Below are 25,509 nucleotides of genomic sequence, written 5' to 3'. Positions count from 1 at the left end.
AGCGAAGCGCCGGACGTGGCTACAAGGGATGTCGCTACGGGCGGAAGTGACGCAAGTCTTGCAAAATCTCGCGGCGAAATGCCGAGCGGTTGTTGTCAACGATTCCCCTCAAAGGGGTGTTTTGATCGTAAACTTAGGGGGTTCGAGGAGGACACGGTGACAAAGTTCGTCGTTTGGACGAAAGATAAGGCTTTTGGTGTGGACGGTGAGTTTTTGTAGCTCTGAAATGAGCTTTTATTTGGTGTATCAGGTTTTATTTGGTGTATTTCCCAAAACTGGATATTGCGCTGAGAAAACCTATTTACTGTAGTTAACTTACTTTTACAGACCCCAAACCCGTATCCAAAAAAATTAAGTGGAAACTCCAATATGTTCCTTTTGACGGGATACCCTTCATGGTGGTGGGGAGGAGGGTCTACTCCTGTCACCAAGGGGTAGACAAGCACAAACACGAAAAACTGACAAGACAATTACAACTGGTATGTCAATAAACAGTTACCCTGCATGCACTTTGCCTCACACATATGTGACCCTGGACCACAAAACCAGTCATAAGGGATTTAAAAAAAAACATGAAAGCTGAATAAATAAGTTTTCCATTGATGTATGGTTTGTTAGGACAGGACATTATCTGGCCGAGATACAACTATTTGAAAATCTGGAATCTGAGGGTGCAAAAAAAAACCAAATATCGAGAAAATCGCCTTTAAAGTTGTCCAAATGAAGTCCTTAGCAATGCGTATTACTAATCAAAAATTAAGTTTTGATATATTTACGGTAGGTAATTTACAAACGATTTTCATGGAACATGATCTTTACTTAATATCCTAATGATTTTTGGCATAAAAGAAAAATCTATAATTTTGACCCATGCAATGTATTGTTGGCTATTGCTTCAAATATACCCGTGCTACTTAAGACTGAGTAAGAGTAAGACTGGTTTTGTGGTCCAGGGTCACATATCTCATATGTGGAGAGTCAGAAGTAGCTTATTGAAAAGCCTTCATGCTAGGTTACCTCTTCGACAAGTAAATATCAACATAGATGAACTGTATACTGTGTATTGTCTTTAGCTTGATGACCACTCAGACCATTGTTATGAAGAAAGGCGACGTCTTCAAGACTCGAAGAAACTGGACTGCCCAGCCAGAATATATGTGGTTCATCTAATCAGATTCCCTGATTACAAGGTGTATATATTTATATTTATTCAGTGACTGAGCTAAATATTTGACTATAAATGTTGTTACCACTGGTGCGTTCTACTCTGTAACATAATTAAGGTTACCAACCACAAAATTTAAGTTTTAAAGCAAAATATAACTTCATGGTAAAAATGTATGGAGGAATGTCAATATAGTATGTAATGCAGTGCGTGTGTAATAATGAATACATCAGTGTGTTATATATGTGAAGAAAACAAAAGTCACAGAGTGAGGGAGAAAGAAAGCAATGTGTCAGTGTAAAGGGGAAATCAAAATAGGTATAGATGCCTACAAATAAGAAAATGAATTGGTATTGTATGTTTTTCAGGTACCTGATGACATTCATAAACAGAGGAGGGAGAGCGCTGGGCGTCTGAGATGTGCCTTAACAAAAAACCCATCAGCAGTGAAGCTTGAGGAGCAATATGTTGCCTGCTTCCCAAGGATCGAGGAGCACAAAAACCATCCTGTGGTAGGAAAGGTCAGCAATCATTTATTTTCAGGTTATCTGTTTACATGATGAATTACATTGTCAAAGCGTGGGGATGTAACAATTCACTCAACTCATGATTCGATTCACGATTTTGATTTCACAATTAAATTTTCTCACGATTTTTTTAACAAAATGAGATTGAAGACATTATACAGTAAATGAAAAGGTGTCATTTATTAGGCTATTGCTGCACGGTTCTTTGTGAAGTTGAAATATAACAAAACTAAATTAAAATTTTAAAACAAACCCCAAATCAAATAAGTAATTTATACAAATAAAAGGAATCTCTTCATACAGGGCTCGCAAAATCGCCAGCCCAACGTCCTGGGGCTATTGTGTTTTCCAGTCGGGCTACCAAAATGTATTACTGCCCTGACCGACGGGCTACTTTAAATACAGGACTCCCACGCAATGTTCCCTCTAAGCTGAGCGCGTACGCGACCGCGCTCTTCTTCCACCGCGGCCGCACAGATGAAATAATGTGCCTCACGCACTCAAAAATCAGTTGGGAAGCCATTTGATTAAATGCTGCCAGTAAAAGGGAAAGAATAGCAATGCTCGGGCAAACCGCTATAGAGCTGATGTCACGACAGAGTTAGAGCCAGTGAATGCGGTTTACGATGTGCACCAAAAGAGTCGCTGTAGAAACTCAATACTTCAATGGTTGCGGTGCACTCAACACGAGCGACAACGCAAACACAATGACGTGTGAAATAAAACGTCCTCATGTATTAAAGAAGAGTGGCTTGATTAAGTGCTGGAAATAACGGAGGATGGGTAACAAAACTCTGAAACATGTACAGTCACACACAAGAGTATTGTACAAACTGTACTTCATGATGTTTAGACAGCTATAGAAGAATTAATATGTTCACGTTTTTTTTTTTTTTTTATATTTAACTTACAGATCTCAGCTTAAGTTTTGCTTCAGTTTCTATTCTATTCTATTCTGTTCTATCAGTTTAAATTGTTTGTTTTGAAAATATATTATGTTAGGGCTCTATTATAAACCTGATAAATAATTGACCTTGTTTTTGAGTCTTTGACTTTGAGTCTCTTGCTCATCAAGGCTGTATTCATTTCAAAAATACAGAAAAAAACAGTGATATAGTGAAATATTATTGCAATTTCTAATATTGGTTTCCTATTTTAATACCTATACTTTAAAATAGCATTTATTCCTGTGATCAAAGCTGTATTTTCAGCATCATTACTCCAGTCTTCAGTGTCCCATGATCCTTCAGAAATCATTCTATTATGCTGATTTATTATCAGTGTTGAAACTGTTGTGCTGCTTCATATTTTTTTGGAAAATGTGTTACTTTTTTCTTTGATTCTTTGAGTAATAAAACGCTTAAAAGAACAGTATTTATTCAAAAGATAAATATTTTCTAACAATAGAAGTCTTTACTATCTATTTTATCCATTTAACACATCCTTGCTGAATAAAGTTTATTTAACTTTCTTTAATTTTTTAAGTATCTTTAAAAAATAAAGAAAAACATTTCTGACCCCAAATTTTTTGAAGAGTTTACATTGTACACAAAATCTCTATTTTGACTAAACACTGTTCTTTTTAACTTTAAAAAAAATATATATATCACAGGTCCCAAAAAATACAGTATAATAAAAAAATAAAAAAGCAGTACAACTGTTTCCAAAATTGATTAAAAATCAGCGTATTAGAATGATTTCTGAAGAATCATGTGACTCTGAAAATACTGCTTTGCTTCACAGGAATTCATTAAATTTTAAAGTATATTAAAATAGAAAACATTTATTTTAAATTGCAATAATATTTCAATGTATTATTTTATGAAATAATATTCAGTATTTTTTATCAAATAGATACAGCCTTGATGAGCATAAGAAACTTCTTTAAAAAAAAATGTATTGATCCAAACTTTTGAACTGCAGTGTATTATACAGTAAAAATGTTTTCTCAGGTAACCTAAAATGTACATCATTGTTATATCAAGGGTCAAATCAAATATAAATAGCACATTAAAGTTAAAAGTTACACACTTTTTTGTGTGCATGCTGTACAGGTCTGGTATAAAGAATGCCTTTGCTCGGGTGTATTGAAAATGTTTTTGATTGACATTTATGGTCTTTATTTTATTTGGGCTAGTTAAATAAATTTTCGGGCTACCAAAATCTGAAGAGTACCTGCCCGAAGGGCTACCAGGGATTTTGAAATTTTGCGAGCCCTGCTCTTCATATAAACAAACTAAGGCTTTGTCTGTGCTCTTTCCATTTAAAATTAGAGGCAACCACTGCATTAAAATCATGATCCAAACAAAGCATGAGCAGTTTTTAATCTAAATTAGACTGTATAATTTCGAAAGCAAAAACAGAATGGTCTGAATTTAGTTTTGTGAAACTATACATAAAACATATCTGAGCGGAATGAGATGCAAATTCACTCTCTGCCAGCAAAATTGCAAAATGCTAAATTCACTCTCTGCCAGCAGGTGGCGCTTTCGAACAGCAATGATGTAGTGTTTCCTGGGTTACCGCTGTAAACAAAGCAGAGTTGCCTTATGAAATCTACTTTAATATGCATCGTTCAGAGGCAAGATGAAAAGAAAATACAACGTAAACTTTTTTTAAAGTTCCTCTCAGAGATACATTCATATAAACTCCTACTCCAATTGACTGTTCGCAAAGAGCTTGATTTACAGGCGATCTGACCAATCAGAACGCGGATATTGCTGTCCGCCATCTTGCCTGACAAACAAAACACAACACCACAGTAAACTAACGCCGGTTGTTAACATGAAAAATGGCGAAAAGGTGCTCGTATGGGACTTGCAACGCAGACAGGCTGGGCAATATACAGTTTCACCCGTTCCCAGAAATCTGGAGAAGTGTATGAAATGGATACGTTTGTGTGGACGGCCTCACCAGCAACTGAGTGTGGACAAGCTGAGAAATCATTCCACAGGCAAACACATCGATGTGTGTTCAAAGGTAACACAATTATACATACTGCACCTTTTTAACGGTGTAGCACAATCCTTGTTTTATTTTGTATGTTTTATAAGTTTTTATAACCGGAGAAATGTATTGTTAAAAGCCTTGTATATCTAACATTAGCAAACATTAACAATAGCAAACCTAAAGCAGTTTTCCTGACATTTCTGCCATCTGGCCTGTACTGTGCTGTATGAATTTCCTTTTAAGATACTTAAGACGTAATTTAGGATGACTAACGATTAGTCCATTCCTCTGTCATTAAACTACAGCACTTCATTGACGTTCGGCCAACACCCGCTCACCCTGATTCTCTGCCAGAATTGACATATGACCGTTACACCTGTCCACCAAAGTTGCGAACAGTGTCAGTGCCACCAAGGAAAAGATTACGAGTTGACAGCAAGCCGGACAATGTTGGAAACATCAGGTGTTTCTCCTATATAAAGAAAAAGCAAATAATAACATAGCAATATTTTATGTTCTATAGATACGACATTACATTACTTGTCATATAACCTGCTAAGCATATTATTTTGTTAATATTGAATGTATATATTGTATTTACAGGTGTGATCTACGAGGCGTTCCCATGGATATTACAGGAGAGATGGCAACAGAATCATTAATGCAGGATACCACTACAGAGGAGAGCACTATGGTCACTGAAATGGGTATGTGTTTCATGCCTGTTTTGTTTTTTTGTTACAGCAATCTCTCTAACTGCAAAGAACCAGTCTAGTTTAGTTTTAATCCCCCCCCCCCCCCCCCCCCACACACATTTCTGCATCAGAGGGAATGCATTCCAGATGGTAATCATTAGCCCTTTTCACACAGTAATGCCGTAAAATTACCAGAACGACTTTACCGGGAAATTCAAAACTGCGCTGTTCACACAGGCAACGGCATTCCGTCTTTTTTCCGGTAAAGCACCATTCACACATCGGTTTTAAATTACCGGTAAATTCTTTGACATCATAAAACGGAAATGACCTCTAAACGGCTAGCCTCTCGGTGTTGTGTTTGTAAACATGGAGGGCTAAACATGATCAGTGTTTTTGTTGATATTTTAATTTTTGTGCCAAACGTTCATGTGCTGCTTCTTTTGGCCCAGAGACATTGCATTACACGACTTCAAACACAGCGCGGAGTAAATGAGTCATCTGCATCAGAATGTTATGATTGACCCAGAGCTGTTGAATTTTGAATTTCAATGGCTCTGGATTGGCCCGGAGTAGACGTCTTACTTCAGCGCGCTCTGAACTCGTCCGTGCTCATACCGGTAATTTTCCTTCTGCGTTCGCACACAGCAGAATGCCGGCAATTTACTGGTAATGTTACAACTTCTCATACTGGTAAATTGCTGGAACGAATTTACAGGTATTTTTGAAAAGGTCCTGTTCACACATGATCTTACGGCAATTTACCAGTAAATTTCCGGAAAAGTCTGTATGTGTGAAAGGGCTTATTGTCACTCTTAACAAAAAAAATAAATCACACCATGGCATCCCAGTTATCCCCATCTGTCCTATAACTTGGTAATAGTACTCATGATTACGTTTGAGACTGTAGCTGTCATTACTGTGCTTCTGGAGGTATTGGCAACCTGTGTAGCTGTATTGGTCTGGGCAGTTCTAAAGTCCATAGCTTTTGTTGAAGCCGCGCTGAAGGACTTTCCTGTCAGGAGCTGTACCTAAATGGGTGGCACTGGGATTTATGACAAAGCCACACATGCAATCTTGGTTTCCTGTGAATTCTGTGTATTGGGCTGCAGCAACTGGCTCAAGCTCCAGGCCTCTCTTCATTGCTTTAGTTTGCAGTGTCTTCTTCCTCAGCATGCTGGTGGCAAGCTGCTCGTAGTCTGCGTTCCTGGAGTATACTATCTTGAAAGAGGCTGAAGTAATGACGAGGAGAGCGGACACAGTGCCAGATGTTGTTGATGCTCTGTTGTCTGGTTTCTTTCTCCAGTGCCTCAGATTCAGACTTTGAGACCATCGTGGCATTGTAGAAGTCCATCTGTTCTTTTGTTAGGACTCTAAAGAATGTGCTTGGTTGTGGTGGCAAAGGGAAAACTGGACAATCTTCATTAGGGTTTGATAGGGAGGATCTTGGTCAAGTGTTGTCCAATAATGGGAGCTACACACACACAAGAAAAGAAAAAATATTGTAATGTTTGTAAATTATTTACTTTGTGTTTATGTCGTGTTAATAAAACACTAATTTTAATCATTTAGTTCTTATGTTTACAGAGTGCACAAATGACCATCTCCAGATAAAAGAAACACAAGAGGAACTGGAAAGACTGAAGACTCTTCTTGCTCAAAAATAAAAATAAAATGACTTGATAAGGAAGAAAATTCAAACTCATCAGGCTCATTACCCACTAACACCAGAGACTATAAATAACAGCAGCATCCCCAACTACTTCAAATATTGCACTGGGTTCATTTACGATGAATTTAACAATCTGCAGATTTTTCAGACTGCCAGATAATGAAACAGTCCCACAAACACACATCCTCTTGAAATATGATCAATTGAACAGGCACATCCGCCATTTGACTTTACGTCAACAATTTCTACTTGTACTTATGAAACTAAGACAAAACGTTGACCCGAAAGAGCTAGCTTTCAGATTTCAAATTGATGTACAAAGTGTTAAAACTTTATTCTGTTCTTGGATTGACTTCATGTATGGCAGGCTAGGTAATCTGTCTGTTTGGCCACACAGGGACATCATCACAGAAAACATGCCTGATAACTACAAAGCAGATTTTCCAACAACTTTAGCAATTCTTGATTGCACAGAGATAAAGATAGAGAAACCCAGTTCACTGTTAGTACAAAGTCAGACTTATTCTAACTACAAGTCTACTGACACACTTAAATCTTTGATAGCCTTTGATCCTTGTGGCTCCATTATGTTTGCATCTACACTTTACACAGGATCAATTTCTGACCAAGAGCTATTTAGACAGTGCAAAATCAAAGATTTACTGAAAGGGCTGCTTTAATGTGGTAATCTTAAGAGAGGTGATGGGCTCATGGTGTATAAGGGATTTCTCATTGAGAAAGATGTGAAGGAGCTTGGCCTCTAAACATTCCTATGTTTGCAAAGTCAAATATTCAGATGCCAGTTCCAGATGTTCAGATAACAAAAAAAAAAAAAATAGCCAAACACAAAGTGCATGTAGAAAGAGCAATAGCCAAAGTAAAAAAAATTAAGATCGTATCTGGTAGGTTCCCTAATTCCACGTTAGGAAATATAAATCTGATATGAAGAAGAAGAAGAAGTTTTATTTATATAGCGCCTTTCCATTGCTCAAGGTCGCTTTACATAGAGCTATACAAAACATTTACATACCCAAAAGACAATACAAACATATACAAAATAAAGCCACATTATCCAAAATGCTAATTAAACAGGTACGTTTTTAGCTGAGACTTGAAGGTAGATAAAGAAGATAAGTTCCGAAGTGTAAGGGGTAGTGAATTCCATAATTTCGGAGCGTTGACACTGAATGACCTACCACCTACAGTGGACAGCCGATAACGAGGAATAGACAAAAAACCAAGCTCAGATGATCTGAGGGGCCGGAGTGGAGAGTATGAGTACAGTAGGTCAGACAGATATGGAGGTGCAAGACCGTTTAATGCCTTAAATGTGAGAAGTAATATCTTAAAATGTATACGAGATGCCACAGGTAGCCAGTGAAGATCATGCAGTAGAGGAGTAATATGAGCAGAACGCCTGGTGGAGGTAAGAAGTCGTGCTGCTGAGTTTTGAACATACTGTAACCTTGCAATAAGTTTTTTAGGCAGACCGAGAAATAGAGCATTACAATAATCCAGACGTGATGTGATTAATGCATGAACTAAGATTTCAGCATCAGTTGGAGTCAGAGAAGATCGAAGACGTGCAATATTACGAAGATGGAAAAAAGAGGTTTTAACAACAGAAGAAATGTGAGAGGCAAAAGATAGAGATGAGTCAAATAAGACACCAAGATTACGGACAGATGAAGAAGGCTTAACATGAACCCCCTCAATTTCAAAGGACAGGTCCATCCTTTTGACTGCGGCAGCAGAGCCAATCATCAAAATTTCAGTTTTGTTATTATTTAGCTTAAGGAAATTCAAGGACAACCAAAGCTTGATATCCCTGATGCATGCAGTAAGTGAGTCGGGCAGTGATAACCAATCAGAGCTGGTGGATAGGTAAATTTGAATGTCATCAGCATAGCAATGAAATTGAAGTCCATGCTTGCGTATGATGTCACCAAGTGGATATATGTAAATGATAAACAGAAGTGGTCCAAGAACCGAACCTTGAGGAACACCCTGTGAGTGATATGAGTGATATGGTTTGTGGTGTGTATGTTGTCTAATTTCCAGCGACACATCATTCAGGCATAGACTGCTGAAGAAAGCACTTTGAAGACAGCAAAGTGTTCCAGTTAACTTGTTGCCATGATTTCTCTTTCCCTGTCACACAAGTTATTACAACGAATTTGCATTTTGTATCCAATTTGTAACCTTTCAAATTATTATATTGTGAATGTTTTTATTTTGTAATAAACTGTGGCTGGCGTCAAATGATAATAAATAAATCTTAATCTATATCAAGTTTATATCAAACTACTTCCAAGAAGGTACTTTTCCTGGCCTACTGCTACATCTTTTGGTGGCCTGTTTGCTATGTAGCTCATAGGTGACAGCCTGTTCGTCGTCTCAATAACTCCAAATCCTCAATTGTCACTTCAGACAAAGCTCTGCAATATACATAATTCACATCTACTTGTCATAAAAATCCAGATTACTGGTACTCCAATGCTACAGCTAGGGTGACCACACGGGCCATTTTTACGGGACGCGTTCTTGCCAGGATTTCTATATTGTCTAAAATATCCAGGTTTTTCCTGTTTGCGCTGCGCAGGTAGATCGGTGCGCAGCGACGCTTCAAGTCAACATGTCATTTTTCCAGAAGGTATTCATTATTTACCCAGGGAGTGCACAAATTGACAGTGGTAGGCTATCGAAAGCTTGTCGGACATAGCAACAGTAACTAAGGGTGGGCGGGTCTTTGCGAACGGTCAATTGTATCGCGATTTGTTTGGAATCTCAAGCGATTTGAATCGTCACATTTGAATAGATTTTCAACCAGCACAGTTAATCGTTACATCCCTATCAATGAGTTACAGCATTCCCTAAAGGACATATGATATTATTGATCACTTTAGGTTCGTGAGCCAGTGGACACTAGCAGCACCCCTCCCAGTGACAGCATCATTCCTCATAAAGACACCAGCAAGACAAAGAAAAGGCAAAGGTGTGAGAGCTTACTGCGGGAAATTTCAGATCTTACTTACCATCTACAGGATGAGCCATTTCTGGACTCCTTGACTGTTCGACTGAATGATCTTTTGGAGGATGTGAGGCGTCATACCCCTCACAATGACACCCTTCCCCTGTCTTACACACCTCCATCCAAAAAAATGAGATACCTCAAAACCCTCAGCATAATCCCCAAAAAACTTCCATCCTCTGGAAAGTTTGGCCATCGTGCTGAAGCAATGAAAGCAAGCTTCAAGCCTTAAGTGCACATGTAATGTAGTTTTTTGCTTTTTGCTTTGGGTTAAATATTTGCATGAGATTCTTTAGTGTTTATTATTGTTCCTTGTATTGTTCCTATTGTATTAATGACCACAAAATAATTAATAAACCTGTTTTTCCGATTATGGACGCTGATTGCCTGAGACCTTGTTCTCCTCCGTTCTCCTAATTTTAAAGCATTAATTCAACAATATCTAAAAACAGCTTTATGTTTGAAAAATTTGTTACTAATTTGTTGTGATTTAACATTATTTCTTAATATATTATTTATGTGTTTGTTTATGCACATTTTGCTTATCCTAATGTTTACCCTGGCTGTATTTGCAATTTTAGTAAAATAAATAAGAATGAAAGAAATGGATTTATATACATTTACCACTTTAACATTTAACTTCATGCAATTTAAATTAATTAATACCCATGCTTATTTATAAATAATTAATACCTGTTTTAATGTTTACTACTGATGCCATATTTGGTTGTCTGACATGTTCTATAACTTAGTTGAGGGATCTAAATTTCATAGGAAAAGTGTTTACAGCAACATTGTTTGCCATGTGGCTTGTGTAGGTGAAATAAAAAAAAACATGAGCGTCACGTTCTGGGGGTCTCGCTGCCCTCCACATTTATTTGTAAGTTCTTAAAAAATGTAGTGCTTGTCTGTACATACAAAGGTGCATGTATTAATTATCTTCACAACAATAAAATTATAAATAAAACAATTACAAACTTATAAATAAATAAAAATGGGGCACTGGCACAAACTGGAATTCAACATTCAAACTTTGACATTAACATTCAGAGTTAGATTCAGACATACAAAAGGGGACAAAAACAAATACAAAATGAAGTCTAGATATGGCGCATATGTTGACTGACAAGCTGCAGGCAGGAGAATTTCACTTCATGGTTGTAGTTTTCTGACAGCATATTTGTCAAGAAGACATTTTAAACAGTGAAATCACCATTGGCATATATTTTCTCCATGCATTTTGATCTCTTCATAAATTACACACAATCTATATTTTATTCCAGTTCAGCTGTATAGTTGGCATAATAGCAGAGAACCACCAATGCTTGGTGTATTTCTTTCATTGTTTAACAATATAAATTCCTCTATATCATTTCTCTCAAATGAAACCACACACACGCTAACATTCACCTCTGGTTGAGTAAACACATCTGAAATCTCTCCTGATACGAACAACATCCCCTCAAATTTTCTTCTCATCATACTAGATCACATGGTAATTTAGCACTCATGGATATAATTCACAATGCAAAAAGGCTTAGCAGGGTGAAGCCACTCACAGTGTTTGGTATAAAAAAGCCTTTCTGTAGAGTTATAATGTGAATCACAGAGAGAGGCCAGCTGCAAATAAAAGAGAACGGCTTTGGCATTGATATACTTCTAAGACTTAGATAGAAACATTTGCATTTTATATACTCTAATTAGCACAAGTAATATTATTTATGGTTATTTAATAACCATAAATAACAGTGTAAATCCTGCAGCCCAGACCTTTCATCTCCTCGTGCTTAATTGTGACTTTAACCAAGTCACTTAGCAGTCAAAAGAGAGTTTCTCAGTCTTAAGTGATCCGATTATTGCCTGAAAGGTTAGTTTCAGTTTGTAATCAGTTACAGGAAAACAGGCAAGCTAAACTGGCAGCAGCAACAGTCAAAACAGACAAAAAGCAACCAAAGACTATACAATTTACCTGGTTTTACTGTACATGTAATACTGTAGTTATACTGTGAGAGCAAATTTTGCTACTGAGTCCAAAGGGAGAGTCTGTTTGAGGATGAATCAATAGAAAATCCACTTTGAATTTGAAAAGGACCAAGGACTACTCTCCTGCTTCCAGGACCTTTCTAAAGTGCTTGAAATGTCTTTGTTTAGTGTGCTCATGCGTGAACGACTGCATCTGGGAAATGCTTTTCACACACAGTGTGCCTCTAATGTGCAGTCTTAAGGCAAACCTTGTAAGAACCACAGTGGTCCTCCTGTGCCTGTCACATAGTCCGTAGGGACAGGAAACACAGGGACAGTTTCCCGCAAGAAACGAGCAGCTCTATAATGCAATAAATCTGTTAGATAAAAGATCCAGATAACACTGTCGGGGTTAATAAAGTGACTCTTGGCAATGTCCAACAGCTTCAGGCTTGCCAGACTCGGCAGGGCACTTTCAGAAGAAGCCCTTGTGTATTTTGAACCCTTTGTGCTTCACGCGTGGTAGAGTCAGGCTCGGCGAGCTCTTCGAGCAACAGGTTTTGGGGGCGCCACGCTTTCGCAGCAAGAAGTCATAGTTGGCAGATGAGTTCATGGCGTAGAAAACGTTTCCATTATCTGGGATTTTAAGTTCTGTGGAGGAAAAAAATTAAGGTTAGAAATATCAACAAGCCCAACCATGAAATTGAAAATACTGTCAAACTTAGAACTGGAGTTTTGCAGCTTTTAGTCCACGTGTGTTAGGTTTAAGACTGTTTAAATTGTAATGCACTCTAAAAAGGCAACTAAACATTTATCTGATATATATACACATTTGAAATTACAGCCTTTATTTTTCCTGGAAATTGGACAAAAATGGATATCTAAAAAAAATGTTTTGTCTGATAAATACAAACTAGCAATAGCAATGAGCCAATAAAGCAATGAGCCAATCAAGATTTTGGCAGACTGTTAAAGGCTATTGGTGATAAAAAAAAAAAAAAGGTAGGGATGCACTGATAATACTATTTCGGCGGAAACTGATTGACCAATAATTATTTTCATTTACATTCATATGGCCGATAACCAATTAATACTGGATATTAAAATGTCAAACTAATTAGTCTACACAAGTGAATTTACAGTATCACAACATTATAATGTATAGTATAAATGGATATTAATTTGTATAGTGTTTTTAATAATAGGTTAAACATTAAATAAAGAGAGCGTTATATGATGGTAATTTAAATGTAACAATAGTGGAAATAAACATTAAATATATAAAAAAAAAAAAAAAGCATCAGATACTGATAAATAAAAAAACAAAAAAAAACTCCAATAACGGATAATGTACAAATATATTCCTAAAAAGAACAAGCTCTTCGATATTTCCAGAAACTTCCTGTTTCAGGTTTTTACCTTTATGCTTAGAGACCCTCTGTAACAGCTCATAGTCTTCTGACTTGTCATTGTCCAGGTTGTGCTTGGCCATGGCTTTCCTAATGACACCCGGGGTTTTGTCCTGACTAGTGACCTGCAAAACACAATCATCAAGATTAATTTTCCTACTACCTCACCATCCTTTCTTTATTATATATCTCTGTCTATCTCCCATAATGTCTCTCACTCACCAGGATGCTCTTGTACATGTTGCCGTTGTCCGTGTCAAGGCTGACTCTGATGATGCAGCAGTCGTTTGCCTGCTGGTTGTACAGCGGAAGGGAGAAAGACGAATAGTCAGAGACACCCGAGACTGACCGTTTGTGAAAATGGAAGGTCTGCCCTGTGGAGGTGGAGACTGAGGATGAAGAAGAGGAGGTGGAGCTGCTGCAGCCAGACTCCAAACCCAAGCCTGATCCAGAGGCCTCCAAAGATGAAGGAGTGGACGACTCCCAAAGCTGGAAAATATAGAAATGAATGAATATGTTTAAAGCTCATTAAAGCAAGTATTATATTTCAATTTAAACGACAAACATGCTCAAGAAAATGCAAATACCTTGGAAGAGGAATCAGAAGCAAGCTCTCCTGTATCAGAGGTTGATGTAGAATGTTTCACAGTTGATGTGGATGTCTGGAGAAAGATTCAGGAGTCAGGTTAATACAGAGTCACTAGTATGTATATTAGGAAAAAATTATATATATATATATATATATATATATATATGTGTATATACATATATATATATATATATATGTGTGTTTGTGTGTGTGTGTATGTGTGTGGTATAAAACAATTATATTTTATCTAAAAAAATAAAACATATATATATATATATATATATATGTGTGTGTATGATGTATGGTTTGTTAGGATAGCACAATATTTGGCCGAGATACAACTATTTGAAAATCTGGAATCTGAGGGTGCAAAAAAAACTACATATTGAGAAAATCGCCTTTAAATCTGTCCAAACGAAGTTCTTAGCCATGCATATTACTAATCAAAAATTAAGTTTTGACATATTTACAGTAGGGAATTTACAAAATATCTTCATGGAACATGATCTTAACTTAATATCCTAATGATTTTTGGCATAAAAGAAAAATCGATAATTTTGATCCATACAATGTATTGTTGGCTATTGCTACAAATATACTCCAGCGACTTATGACTGGTTTTGTGGTCCAGGGTCACATACGTTGTCTAAATAAATAAAAATTAATACACTGTAAAGTAATATCCGTACTTTTAAATGCTGAATTTAGGTGAGTTTACACATAGTGAGCATTAGACGATATCTTCAAATGAAAAAATCTTTAATCTTGACCAGTAACAGGTATGGTACTGGTATATATTGTATCACTGCCAGCAATCGCTGAATTTTCAATCTAAACAATGTTTGCTAAGCATACTATTAGGTCTGTAAATAAACAACATGGCCTTACTCTTTGACTTCCTGTTTCTGGGGAGTTGAGCAGACTGAGACTCGTCTCCTCTGCGTCTGAGCCGCTGGATCCCGCTGAGGTGAGGCTAAGGGAATCTGCTCCGTCTTTGAACTGACTTAAGCGTGGCTGCTCAAAGGACTTGGAGTGTGATGTCCCTGCACTGCTGTAACCCGACTCCTCGCTCATGCGTTTGATGATGCCCCCGTTCTTTTTGCACACTGACTCAGATGGCGGCTCGATATCACAGGACATAGAGTAGCTGAAATAGAAAAGACACCGTAGATATTAAATACATAAAATATCTTACATTATTATCTGCAGGATATCTCTCTAAAATCATTTGTTTTCATAAACTCTGTATTTAATATAGTCTTTCTCACCTCTCAGTCTCTGTAAGTCTCTCCACCCTCTTGAACCATTCAATGAAGCGCTGGTTTTTGGTGAAGTTGTAATAATTGCATGTCAGTTGCAGCAACTTGATCTGAGCAATCACTTCAAATTCCTAAACAAATAAACAAAAACAATGCACTTCATTTGTTTACTTTTATTCTTAAGGCCAAGAATGATAACTATATGTGACCCTGGACCACAAAACCTGCCATAAGGGTTAATGTTTTGAAACTGAGATATATACATCATCTGAACGCTGAATAAATAATAAATAAATACATCCATTGATGTATAGTTTGTTAGGACAGGACAATATTTGGCTGAGATATAACTATTTGAAAACCTGGAATCTAAATTTAAAATCGCCTTTAAAGTTGTCCAAATGAAGTTCTTAGCAATGCATATTACTAAGCAAAAATTAGGTAGGAACGGTAGGAAATTGACAAAATATCTTCATGGAACATGATCTTTACTTAATATCCTAATGATTTTTGGCATAAAAGAAAAATCAATAATTTTGACCCATACAGTGTATTGTTGGCTATTGCTTCAAATATACTCCAGCGACTTAAGACTGGTTTTGTGGTTCTGAGTCACATATTTGCATCCACACCAACAGGCAATAACATTCTGTTTATTATAAGTGTGCCAGTTATGTCATGTGCTGCCTTATATCTGTGAGATCATTAAACTCGGGTGGACTCTGATTGGCTGTCAATGTTTTATTGTTTATTGACTGGAATTTTTAAAAAATACATTCCAATATTGTTTCTCTGTGACTCACCTTCCTTCTCTTCTCAAAGTTGATCAGCCCAACCTGGAAATATATATATATATTTTGTGAGAACTAAAAGAATATTTCATAATTACTAAAAATATTACATAACTCCACTGAACTCTCACCTCAAGATGGTCTTTCATAGCAGTATCCAACATGACTAGATCAGTCAGAAAAGTGCCAAGGTATGGAATAGTTCCTTGTACAACACCCTAAACAGCAGGAAGAAGAAGAAGAAAGACAATAAATAAACATACAGTTTACAATTCAGGACAGTTTCTTGCGAACCCTGCAAATGGAATATCTGACCCGTTTTGACCATAAGAGGGCACTGTTGTTTGATAAATATCAAGTTCATCTGACATTATGTGACAATTATTCCTGTACATACCATGTCTCTTTGCTGCTGGTGTCTTCTCTGTGCTCCTTTGTGGTTAATCTCGACGATGGCAGATTTGGAGGTGCCCTCCTGTGGAAACATCAGTTTCAAATCATCATTTTGGGTCTCAAAAGGGAAAGCATTTACATTGACGCAGTATGAGCAGCGGTATAACCTGAAGGCAGATAAGCCTGTCAAAGTGGAATCTTAAGACTGCACTGTCGTGATATACCATGACGCAGAATGAACGTGGAGTTTGACTGTATGGTGTTTAGTGATAGAGCCAGCCAACACCCTGGGGAAGCCCTTAGGTTCTTAAGGAGGGGCGTTTATCTGGTGGTACATAAGGCCTATGACCTCATCAAAGGAATTCCCTCATAATGAACAGCAGCAAATGCTAGGTTCTCGGCCCCAGCACACATTCCAAGGATTCTTTCCGATTCTAGTTTGCTCTCTAATGTTGAATGTACGTACAGGAAAGCGTTCGTCATGCTTGGTTTCCCTCTATCGCGGGACAGCTATTTTCAAGGCAAGTTTCGGAAGTCACTTCTGCGGTGAAGATTTCTAGATAACATCAATACAACTGAACCGGTTTTTAAAAAAATTTTGCTTTGTGAGTCACATTTGTCTGTCATGGAACGTCAGGTTGCCACAACAAGTTCTGAATCAATTTAACTAACAAAACATTGCAACATTTCAGTGCTTTTGTCTTTCTGTTGTTGCTTTGTTTTGTTAAAACAAGATAAATTTACTTGATCATAAATGAAGTTGTGCAAGACTGATTTTCAGAGAATGTACACTACTGTTCAAAAGTTTGGGGTTTGTAAGATTTTGAAGTCTCTTTTGCTGACCAAGGTTACATTTATCTGGTCAAAAATACAGTAAAAGCAGAAATATTGAGAATTGTTATTACAATTTAATATAATCATTTCTATTTGATTTTTCATTTATTCCCGTGATGGCAAAAATGGGATTTTCAGCAGTCAGTGTCACATGATCTTTCAGAAATTTCTTATTATTATCATTGCTAAAAATGCTTAATATTTTTGTTGAAAACTTGATACTTTTTTTCAGGGAAATATTTTGTTACATTATATATGTCTTTACTGTCACTTTTTATGAATTTAATGCATCTTTACTGAATAAAAGTATTATTTACTTAAAGTACTACTTATTTGGTTGCGTAAACAAAGGTAATATGGTATAAACAAATAGTATATGGTGTAAATATTCTCATATATAAGGTATATATTCTCTGAAAACGAGTCTTCTCTTACACAACATGTATGACTAACCACAAAACTACTACGCAAAATTCACTCAAAGTTGCATAATGCTTTTAACACTAATGGATTCTTTTCAAGACGTCTATCAAATGCAGAAGCATGCCAACTAGTGAAAAGTGCAACAAAGGCATTTGATGCTGTCTTCAACAAAACTCAGCAGGCCATAGAAAGCAAGACGTTGAGCCAGCAGGCTGCAGATACTATGCAACTGAATACGGATTTTCTGTTTACCCTATGGTTGCTATAGAAATATGGTTTTACAGGTGATGAAAAGACTGGTAAGTCACTAAGCTTTCCTGTGGATGACACTCTCACATAACCACATCCTGTCTTACCCCAACATACAGCGAACGTTGGTGGCTTATAGTGCGCACTTAGAAATTTGAAAAACGCTGGGTGTTTGAACATGTGACTTACAACGTGACTAGATTTTTGAAATAGAAACATTTCCTAGTTCAGTCGTCAAGATGTCACTGAATCTGTTGTTATGATCCTTAAAAAACAATACGATTTTTTTTACGTTCCATATACTATTAATAATTATAATTATGTTTGAGGATCAAACTGACCCTAACTGGTTTTAATATAATTAACCAATAATTACACTATGAAAAATAGTAAATAGTAACAAGTGCAAATAGTAAACAGATCAAAACAGTATTATATTGTAACAAGTGTGACTGTTTAGTTTATTGTTGTTGTTATTTTGATCTATTCATTTCAGGGTGTAACTTCACCCAATTGGTACAGCTGTGTGTGGGGGAACTTTTAGGAACAATTGTGAGCAAAACACACACAGACCCCTTCAACAACCATTTTACTCACCTTAATGAGAAGCTCTCTGCTGAGGGAATAATTATTGTCATCTGAGAAAATTTCAGACAACTCCTGGAAAGTGCGATAGCTTTCCCTGTAAGCAGAGGAAAATTGGTCAAGTCACAAACTGCTGCATCTACGTGAAATCCAAACACTGTAATTAACCAGCATTAAAACTTTTCGGCTCCTCTATCACCAAATGCCCCACTGTAAAACAAATGTTTCATAAAGAATGTTGAGCTTTAACTAAAGGTTTGTATGATTGAACATATAAACAGGTAGCACAAAGAATGCTACTATTAATCAGCGGCTAATGCTAATGCTAAAGTATTATCCTTGACTCTGGCAAATCGTTACTGACAAAAATCCATTCAAACTCTTACCGGGACACATCATCCCAGGTCCTCCTCAGTCTGTGAATGGCATTACTCTGCAAAGCGGACAGGATGGCTTTCAGAGAAGAGAAGCTCTTCAGGATACGGCATTTCTGATGTCAAGACAAACAAAAAGATGTTCAAGAACTATAACATTTATGGACTGCTTGAGAATACACTGCTTGTGTTCCTATAATAAAGCAAAACTCTTGGCCCATGCCCATGCAAAACTTGCTGCCATAATTCTAAGTTGCCTTTGGTGTTTTTAGAGAATTTATATGTGGTAGCTAGGTGCTTTCAGAGTGTTGTACTGTGGTCACTAGGGCATTCCTAGGTTTAGCAATTACAATTGTGGTTCACCATTTGAGTTGCTTCTTCAATATGATTTTGGCGTCCCTTTTTGAGATGCACCCCCATGCAGTGCATACCCCAGTTTTATAAGCTCACTGAAAAAGTCAGAAAAGCCATCTAGCTGGCTATGTGATGAAAATGTCGAAATGTATTAGTTTACAAATCATGTACTATGGTAAAAGAGTAACATAACATAGTATTGTGCAATGGAGCAGAGCGAAAATAAGTCTAAGAAGTGAAATGTGACATTTATGATTTTAGAGTTTTGTAAAAATGTAGGTAAAGGTTTTTCCAAACCTATTGCATTTTGCGCCTCTGACTATATTCCATGACAACAACAACAACAAAAAACAGTTAAAATGGTGCCTCACCCTGGCCACTTCTATCCAGTGTTCAATGCGCTTCGCTCTTTGAAAGGGTCTGAGAGACCTGTTATCCAGGCAGGTGGCAATCACACAGTTGGTCACACTGTTGAACTGAGCAACAGTTGCACGAATAGTGGGTGCAAGGTGCTCTTTGCCCTTCTTATCTCGCTGGGACCATATCCCACCCAAACAATGGTATGGAACAACCCTCTTAAACAGCTCCTGTAAAAAACAATGAGTTCAATTGCATTCACCTGTTTAATTTGATTTGAGCTTTGAGAATGTTTTGCAGGACAACTTTATTTACATTTATGGCATGTAATGAAATCGTTTTCTCAGGTTTAATTCTCTCAGCTGACCTTAATCTTTAAATGCTTCAATCTACCAAAACTTGCTGACTAGCATATACTTTGTGCATAAACAGGCCCCATAAAGCAACATGGTATTAAACAGCTTGTATAAAGATTATGGAGCAGGAGTGTCCTTATGCTCTCTCCAGTTTGCCTACTCTTTTGCAACCCACTTTAACCAGCTCAGATCCTCAAACACTAGATTGCTTAAACTTTTGCCATTAGGAAAGATCGACAATTTCTTGATCTCTTACCGCATCCATGACTGTTAACTGCTCAGCGACTAAGGCAGGACTGAAGGACATGAAGTGTGAGGTAGAGAATTCATCATCCAAGCTGCTCTCCTCTGGTGTGGCAAAGGGGCAGGTGCACAGATCACCTGCAAAGAGGAGGCAAGTTGTCAAACAATCACTTTGGAAGACTACTTTTCAGTTGTTTAGCCTTTAATATGAGATTCAGTGGGTTACTTCATCATTAGTACCTTCAAGCTCAACCTCGGTGTGTTGCCGATGCTGGAAGTGTTCCAGCAGGTTATGGGCTCGTCTCTCGAGATCTGATCCAGAGAAGTTAATTTGCAAGTAGGATATGAGGCTCTGCAGGCATTTGTGGTCAGGAGGGCTCCAGAAATCCTCAGAGTACTGATCCAGCCATGCACCAAGGATAGATGAGACAGTACTGCCATGCACATGAAAATAAGAACGCATCAATATTAAAATTCTGTGCGATACTAATAAGCCAATAATTATTTTAAGTCACGATTAGGTGGTATAGTATATACCAATATACCGTATAACCAATATTAACAAAACAAATAATTATTGTCTGCCATGGTAACTATAATATTGTAATTATAAAAATTCACAAACTCTCTTTTAACAGCAGCTAAATTAATTGGGTTCAGTTGAACAATGTAAATACCTACTTTTTAAGCTCTGTGTGGTCCTCTGAGGAGACTTTTGGCTTGCCTGAGACTGGCTGATCATGCAGTTTGGCATACCTTAGATAAGAATTAATTTTAAGTAACATTATAGTGAATGAATTTATATTTCCAAAAGTACTTTGGGTTGATGGCCTGTTTACCTGTTAAGCAGCAGGTCCAGCACTTGTTTGGTGGTGGCGAAAGCTCGGTAGGTGCAGAGGAAAATAGTGACATATGTATAGTCCTTTCCTCTGAAAGCCGAAACCATGTATTCCACTAGTTTCTCCAGTGTGCCAGCCTTAATGGTCCGACCCTTGCATGTCTCGTACAAACTGAGGGCAGAGTCTGTCTCCACGCCCAGCCATCGCTGCCCCTTACTAGCCGTCTGGTGGAGCTGCACCTTTCGGAGTGTGATGGTATAGATGGCTCCGTCTTCTACCTCCTCTCCGATCTCCTGAACTGAGCTCTACAAATAAAGAAAAGGGTTGAGTATTCTTGGCATTATATTCATTGCATAAAAGTGTTAAATATACAATTTTGTAGTCATTATGCAAAAATATTTCACTGTTGAATGTGACTAACCACTCAGAATCAAGTATTCCAGAGCGTCATGTAATAATAAGTCAATACAGACGTACATTCTACCATTCATTTTCACACAGAGCATCTTATAATAACTAATGGCAGCAAAGATGACTGATTATTTTTCAAGTGCTATTCGTCTCACTGCATTTATTTGGTGAATTTACAAGGTCATACAGTTCTAGCACAGCAGGGGCTTTAAGGATGAGTTGGGGATTACTGCTCATTTCCTTAATCCAAACACAGCCTTAACCCCAAGCGCACAAGACCAAGATTGTGGCTCTTTATCAGCCACTGTCACATGGCTAACCCAGCCCTTTAACTCCACATCTTAAATGTGCACTTAGCAGCTTTCGCTGGCCAGTACGACAGTGATCTCAGACCACTATTGAAATGGATGAAGCATGATTCAAACATATGTGTCACCTGTGACTGATTTATTCTGCAAACAAAAAGAGTCTAAATTCACTCTCTGACCAACAAAGTTTGACATAAATGATTATGAAAACTAAAAATATACCTGTACGCTTTAATTCAGTAGGGATCTCATATATAATGCTAAGTTGATTTAGTTTGCAGTCAGTAAATTTAAACTAACTCAAGTACTGTACCTGACGTCATTATGGAAAGTAAAAGGGATCTCCCAGGGAACTGTGGGAAGTGACCGTAAGCTTTGCCTTAGGCAGTGAGCTAATCGTGTGAGGGTGTATCCTGAACATTAGAACAGTCTTCTCTACAGGAGATGAATGCTTAAACATATAACCCAACCCCAGGGCTCTGTCCAGGAGTAGCTATGGTAACAAACACATAAACACGCATGCCACATAACAGCTCTGTCAAATATCGTTTCTGTGGTATTGTGAAAGTGCTTCAATGGGCAAAAAAAAAAGGAACAACACTCCGTTTGGTTTCAGATACGTTACACAAACCTGTAAAACACACACGACAGATGCGAGACAATTTGCCTCTGATGATTACAAGCAACAATGGATATTGGAGTATAACAATGGAGTATTTCGGCAATTTATATTATATTACATTTAAAGATGAAGTAAATGAATAAATAAATAAAAGTGGATATAAATATATTATCAATCCATCCAAGACTGTAGGCAAGGAAACACCCTGGATGGGTGGCCATTATATTTTATTATATTACATTATATTTAAAGATGGACTTGGTGTAAATTAAGTTATGAAGTAAATGAAGACATGAATAAAAGGGGAAGTAAACCACCTCATCCATATTATATTACATTTAAATATGGACTTGGTGCAGGTAAATGAAGACATGAATAAAAGGGGTTAGTAAACCACCTCACATCTATATTATATTATATTACAACATTATATTATATTATGAGATTATCTTGGTGTAAGTAAACACAGAAAAGGGGAAGTAGACCACCTCAGCAAAACAATAAAGCAAAACAAAAAGTGAATTCAAACACACTGTGGAAAGTCCCTCTGACTCGAGTTAAAGCTTCTGGGCAATAGTAGGATCAACCACACCGGCCTAAAAAAAGGGGGGCCTGACACAACACCAGAGCACTGTAAAGGTCCGTCTTTGACATTTGATGTTTCAAAACAGAAACAGAACCTACACTCAGCTGTACTTTTTTAGGGAAAATCCACCTCACAACTACAGGCAAGACAGAGAAAGCCCAAGAAAAGTTTATATGGTGAAAGAATATTGTTTACCAGTAATCGCAGGTTTGCATTTTACCTAAATATATTTGCTTAAAATGCTATTGTATGAGGTGATCACAGTCACAAAAAAGCCTGACAGAATGCATTTACTCTGCTGTGTGAACCCCTCGACTGCCTCTGATCCACTAAAGCCACAGGGGTTCCTGTGAAAAGACAAAGAGTGCTGAAAAGTTACTGCGTAACAGCTTCCCAGACAGCTGCATCCTTCACAAACAATGTTAAGAAAACACAAAAACAATACAGAATTCCTCCCGTCAAAATCAGGGAGGAGTTAAAAGATGTTAGAGGACAAGCCCTATTACGTGTTCTCTTTAACATATTCACTTCAAGAAAAACAAGATTATATTAAAAATAGATATCAACAGATTGTATTTTTGACAGCTTGGTTTATCATGACATGGCATAACTATTCACACAAGACATTTTATTTAGTTTTAGTTTAGTTTAGTTTTATTAAGTTAAAACTAGTTAAATTTAAAAAATGCATCTTTTGAATGCCAGACTAGCTAGTAGGAAAGTATTGTGTGAATGTGCTACTTGTGGCGTGAAATGCTGAAAAACAACGAAACCGCTGTCAAAGGTGACCATCTGGTGTAAAACTGAAAAAAGTGCATAATGCAAGAACATGTCCTGCACGAACTGCTTGGCTGTTGTAAAAATATAAAGTGAGAAAGTAAATAGATGAGGTCAGAAGAAAGGAATTTGAAGCAGCAGTGATCACTCTGCTTGTCCTCCTGCTGATCATTAATAAGCCTGGCTTCAAAAGGCTAACATTCATTCATATTTTTATTATGTGTCATTACATTGTCTAAATAACTCCGCGCATGTTTGCTTTTATTGCCTTTGCTGGGTAGGACACATAGCTGTGATAAATATTGTCTCTAAGAATGATTTTATCTCGTAATACAATATTTATAAATGCCTTGAACAGATAATAGCTTAAGCCACTGAAAGCTCCGACCAAATCTCTTTTCTGTTATTAAGGATCAGGAGAAAAATAATGCTTATTTGTGCCATGAGGGTTATGGATTCGGATTACGGTTCATATGTTCTCTCAAGATTCACAGTCCTGTACGAGTTATTAACCTAGAGAGAGACTGAATACGCAGAGCGAAGCTGCAGTCTGTGTATTTTGGCACTGTTCAGTAGTTTTTTCAGCACACTCGGTTACAGCACATTAAACCTCAGCACAGAGTGATGGCCAGATTCACTGCTTCAAACATCTACAGTGGAAACAAGGCAAAGAAAGGTGAAAAGGGGATTTCTCTTCTTATCCGCCTTATTCTGGAAGTTTCCAACCTTTTCTTTTTTTTAATCACCTGCTGACGACTTCTGACTTCAAACCATGGCTTACTGTGTTCAAAGTATGAGACTAAAACAAATAACGTGACAATTGGCATAAAAATGCAATGCAGTTTGGAATATTAAAACTCCAAATCACTACGATTTCTTAAAATAAATGAATGTTTCTTGGCATAGGATGCATTCAATTTCCTGTCAAGAGACTGTAAAGATTATTACATTGTTACAAAAAAGTGTATTTCAAATTAATGCTGTTCTTTTTAATCAAAGAAAAATGTGTCATGATTTTCACAACAAAATGATTTCTGAAGGATCATGTGACACTAAAGACTGGAATAATGGCTGCTGAAAACTCAACTTTGCCATCACAAAAATAAATTACATTTTTAAATATCTTACAAGAGAAAAACATTACTTTATATTGTAAATCGTTAATTTAAAAAAGTATTTTGCATCAACTTTCACCAAAACAATGGGAAAAAACATCACTGAGCTAATTATTATCATTAAACTCTGATGAGCTTTTATTTATTGATTGCACACCGTTACTATTTTTCATTTGATAAATGGCATTATCAGTATTTTTTCAGGATTGGATGTTGTTAATAATAACTGGATGCTTTTTTGCCTGTGTTTTGGTTGTGCCAAGGTTTTTGTGAAACCTGTTCCAGCACTTCAGAATGAGATTAGCAGAGCTAAGGAAGGAATTCTCCAATATAAGCCTTGGAAAAAGATTTACCCGACTCTCCCGGAGTGCAGCTCAGAACTGCTGAGAGCGTTTGCTGTCTGGCTCCGGTATTTCACAGATGAAGATATAAGTAATGTATGGTATTATTCTGAGAGGAGATCATTTCTGCACATTGCAGAAATGGATTTGTTTACATTCTATATGAAAAACAACATATGTAAACAAAATGTATATTTTTGCTTCTGTTTTTTGTTTGGAACACGGAAGGTGATTTGTTTAAAAAGTCCTGGCACTTTTCTTCATATAATGAATAAAAGATGAAAGAATTTTCA

General features: G+C 37.1%; 2 protein-coding genes across 4 annotated transcripts in view; one reads left to right on the top strand and one right to left on the bottom strand.

Annotated features, from left to right (window-relative positions):
* The first annotated feature begins 36 nt into the window (after positions 1–36).
* LOC306847819 (uncharacterized protein) lies at positions 37–10,998 on the top strand. The gene is made up of 5 exons (XM_079381995.1): positions 37–205; positions 328–479; positions 1,074–1,190; positions 1,534–1,686; positions 9,915–10,998. The coding sequence occupies exons 1-5, from the start codon at positions 79–81 to the stop codon at positions 10,269–10,271; spliced, it is 906 nt and encodes a 301-aa protein (XP_079238121.1). The 5' UTR covers positions 37–78; the 3' UTR covers positions 10,272–10,998.
* The window catches only part of LOC306847818 (ral guanine nucleotide dissociation stimulator-like), a 24,820-nt gene continuing 10,193 nt past the window's right edge, over positions 10,883–25,509 (bottom strand). For all 3 annotated transcript variants that reach the window (XM_079381993.1, XM_079381994.1, XM_079381992.1), the window contains exons 2-17: positions 21,057–21,361; positions 20,899–20,973; positions 20,458–20,651; positions 20,231–20,355; positions 19,633–19,848; positions 18,920–19,023; positions 18,546–18,630; positions 16,447–16,524; positions 16,181–16,267; positions 16,062–16,094; positions 15,268–15,389; positions 14,888–15,146; positions 13,998–14,072; positions 13,633–13,899; positions 13,421–13,535; positions 10,883–12,652 (exon numbers count right to left, since the gene is read on the bottom strand). In XM_079381993.1, the coding sequence (XP_079238119.1) occupies positions 12,477–12,652; positions 13,421–13,535; positions 13,633–13,899; positions 13,998–14,072; positions 14,888–15,146; positions 15,268–15,389; positions 16,062–16,094; positions 16,181–16,267; positions 16,447–16,524; positions 18,546–18,630; positions 18,920–19,023; positions 19,633–19,848; positions 20,231–20,355; positions 20,458–20,651; positions 20,899–20,973; positions 21,057–21,361 (2,316 nt within the window). In that variant the 3' untranslated portion in view covers positions 10,883–12,476. The remainder of the gene's footprint in view (positions 12,653–13,420; positions 13,536–13,632; positions 13,900–13,997; positions 14,073–14,887; positions 15,147–15,267; positions 15,390–16,061; positions 16,095–16,180; positions 16,268–16,446; positions 16,525–18,545; positions 18,631–18,919; positions 19,024–19,632; positions 19,849–20,230; positions 20,356–20,457; positions 20,652–20,898; positions 20,974–21,056; positions 21,362–25,509) is intronic.

The sequence above is a fragment of the Barbus barbus genome, assembly GCF_936440315.1.
Source record: "Barbus barbus genome assembly, chromosome: 28".
Lineage (NCBI taxonomy): Eukaryota > Metazoa > Chordata > Actinopteri > Cypriniformes > Cyprinidae > Barbus > Barbus barbus.
This window is presented reverse-complemented; position numbering and strand designations above follow the sequence as displayed.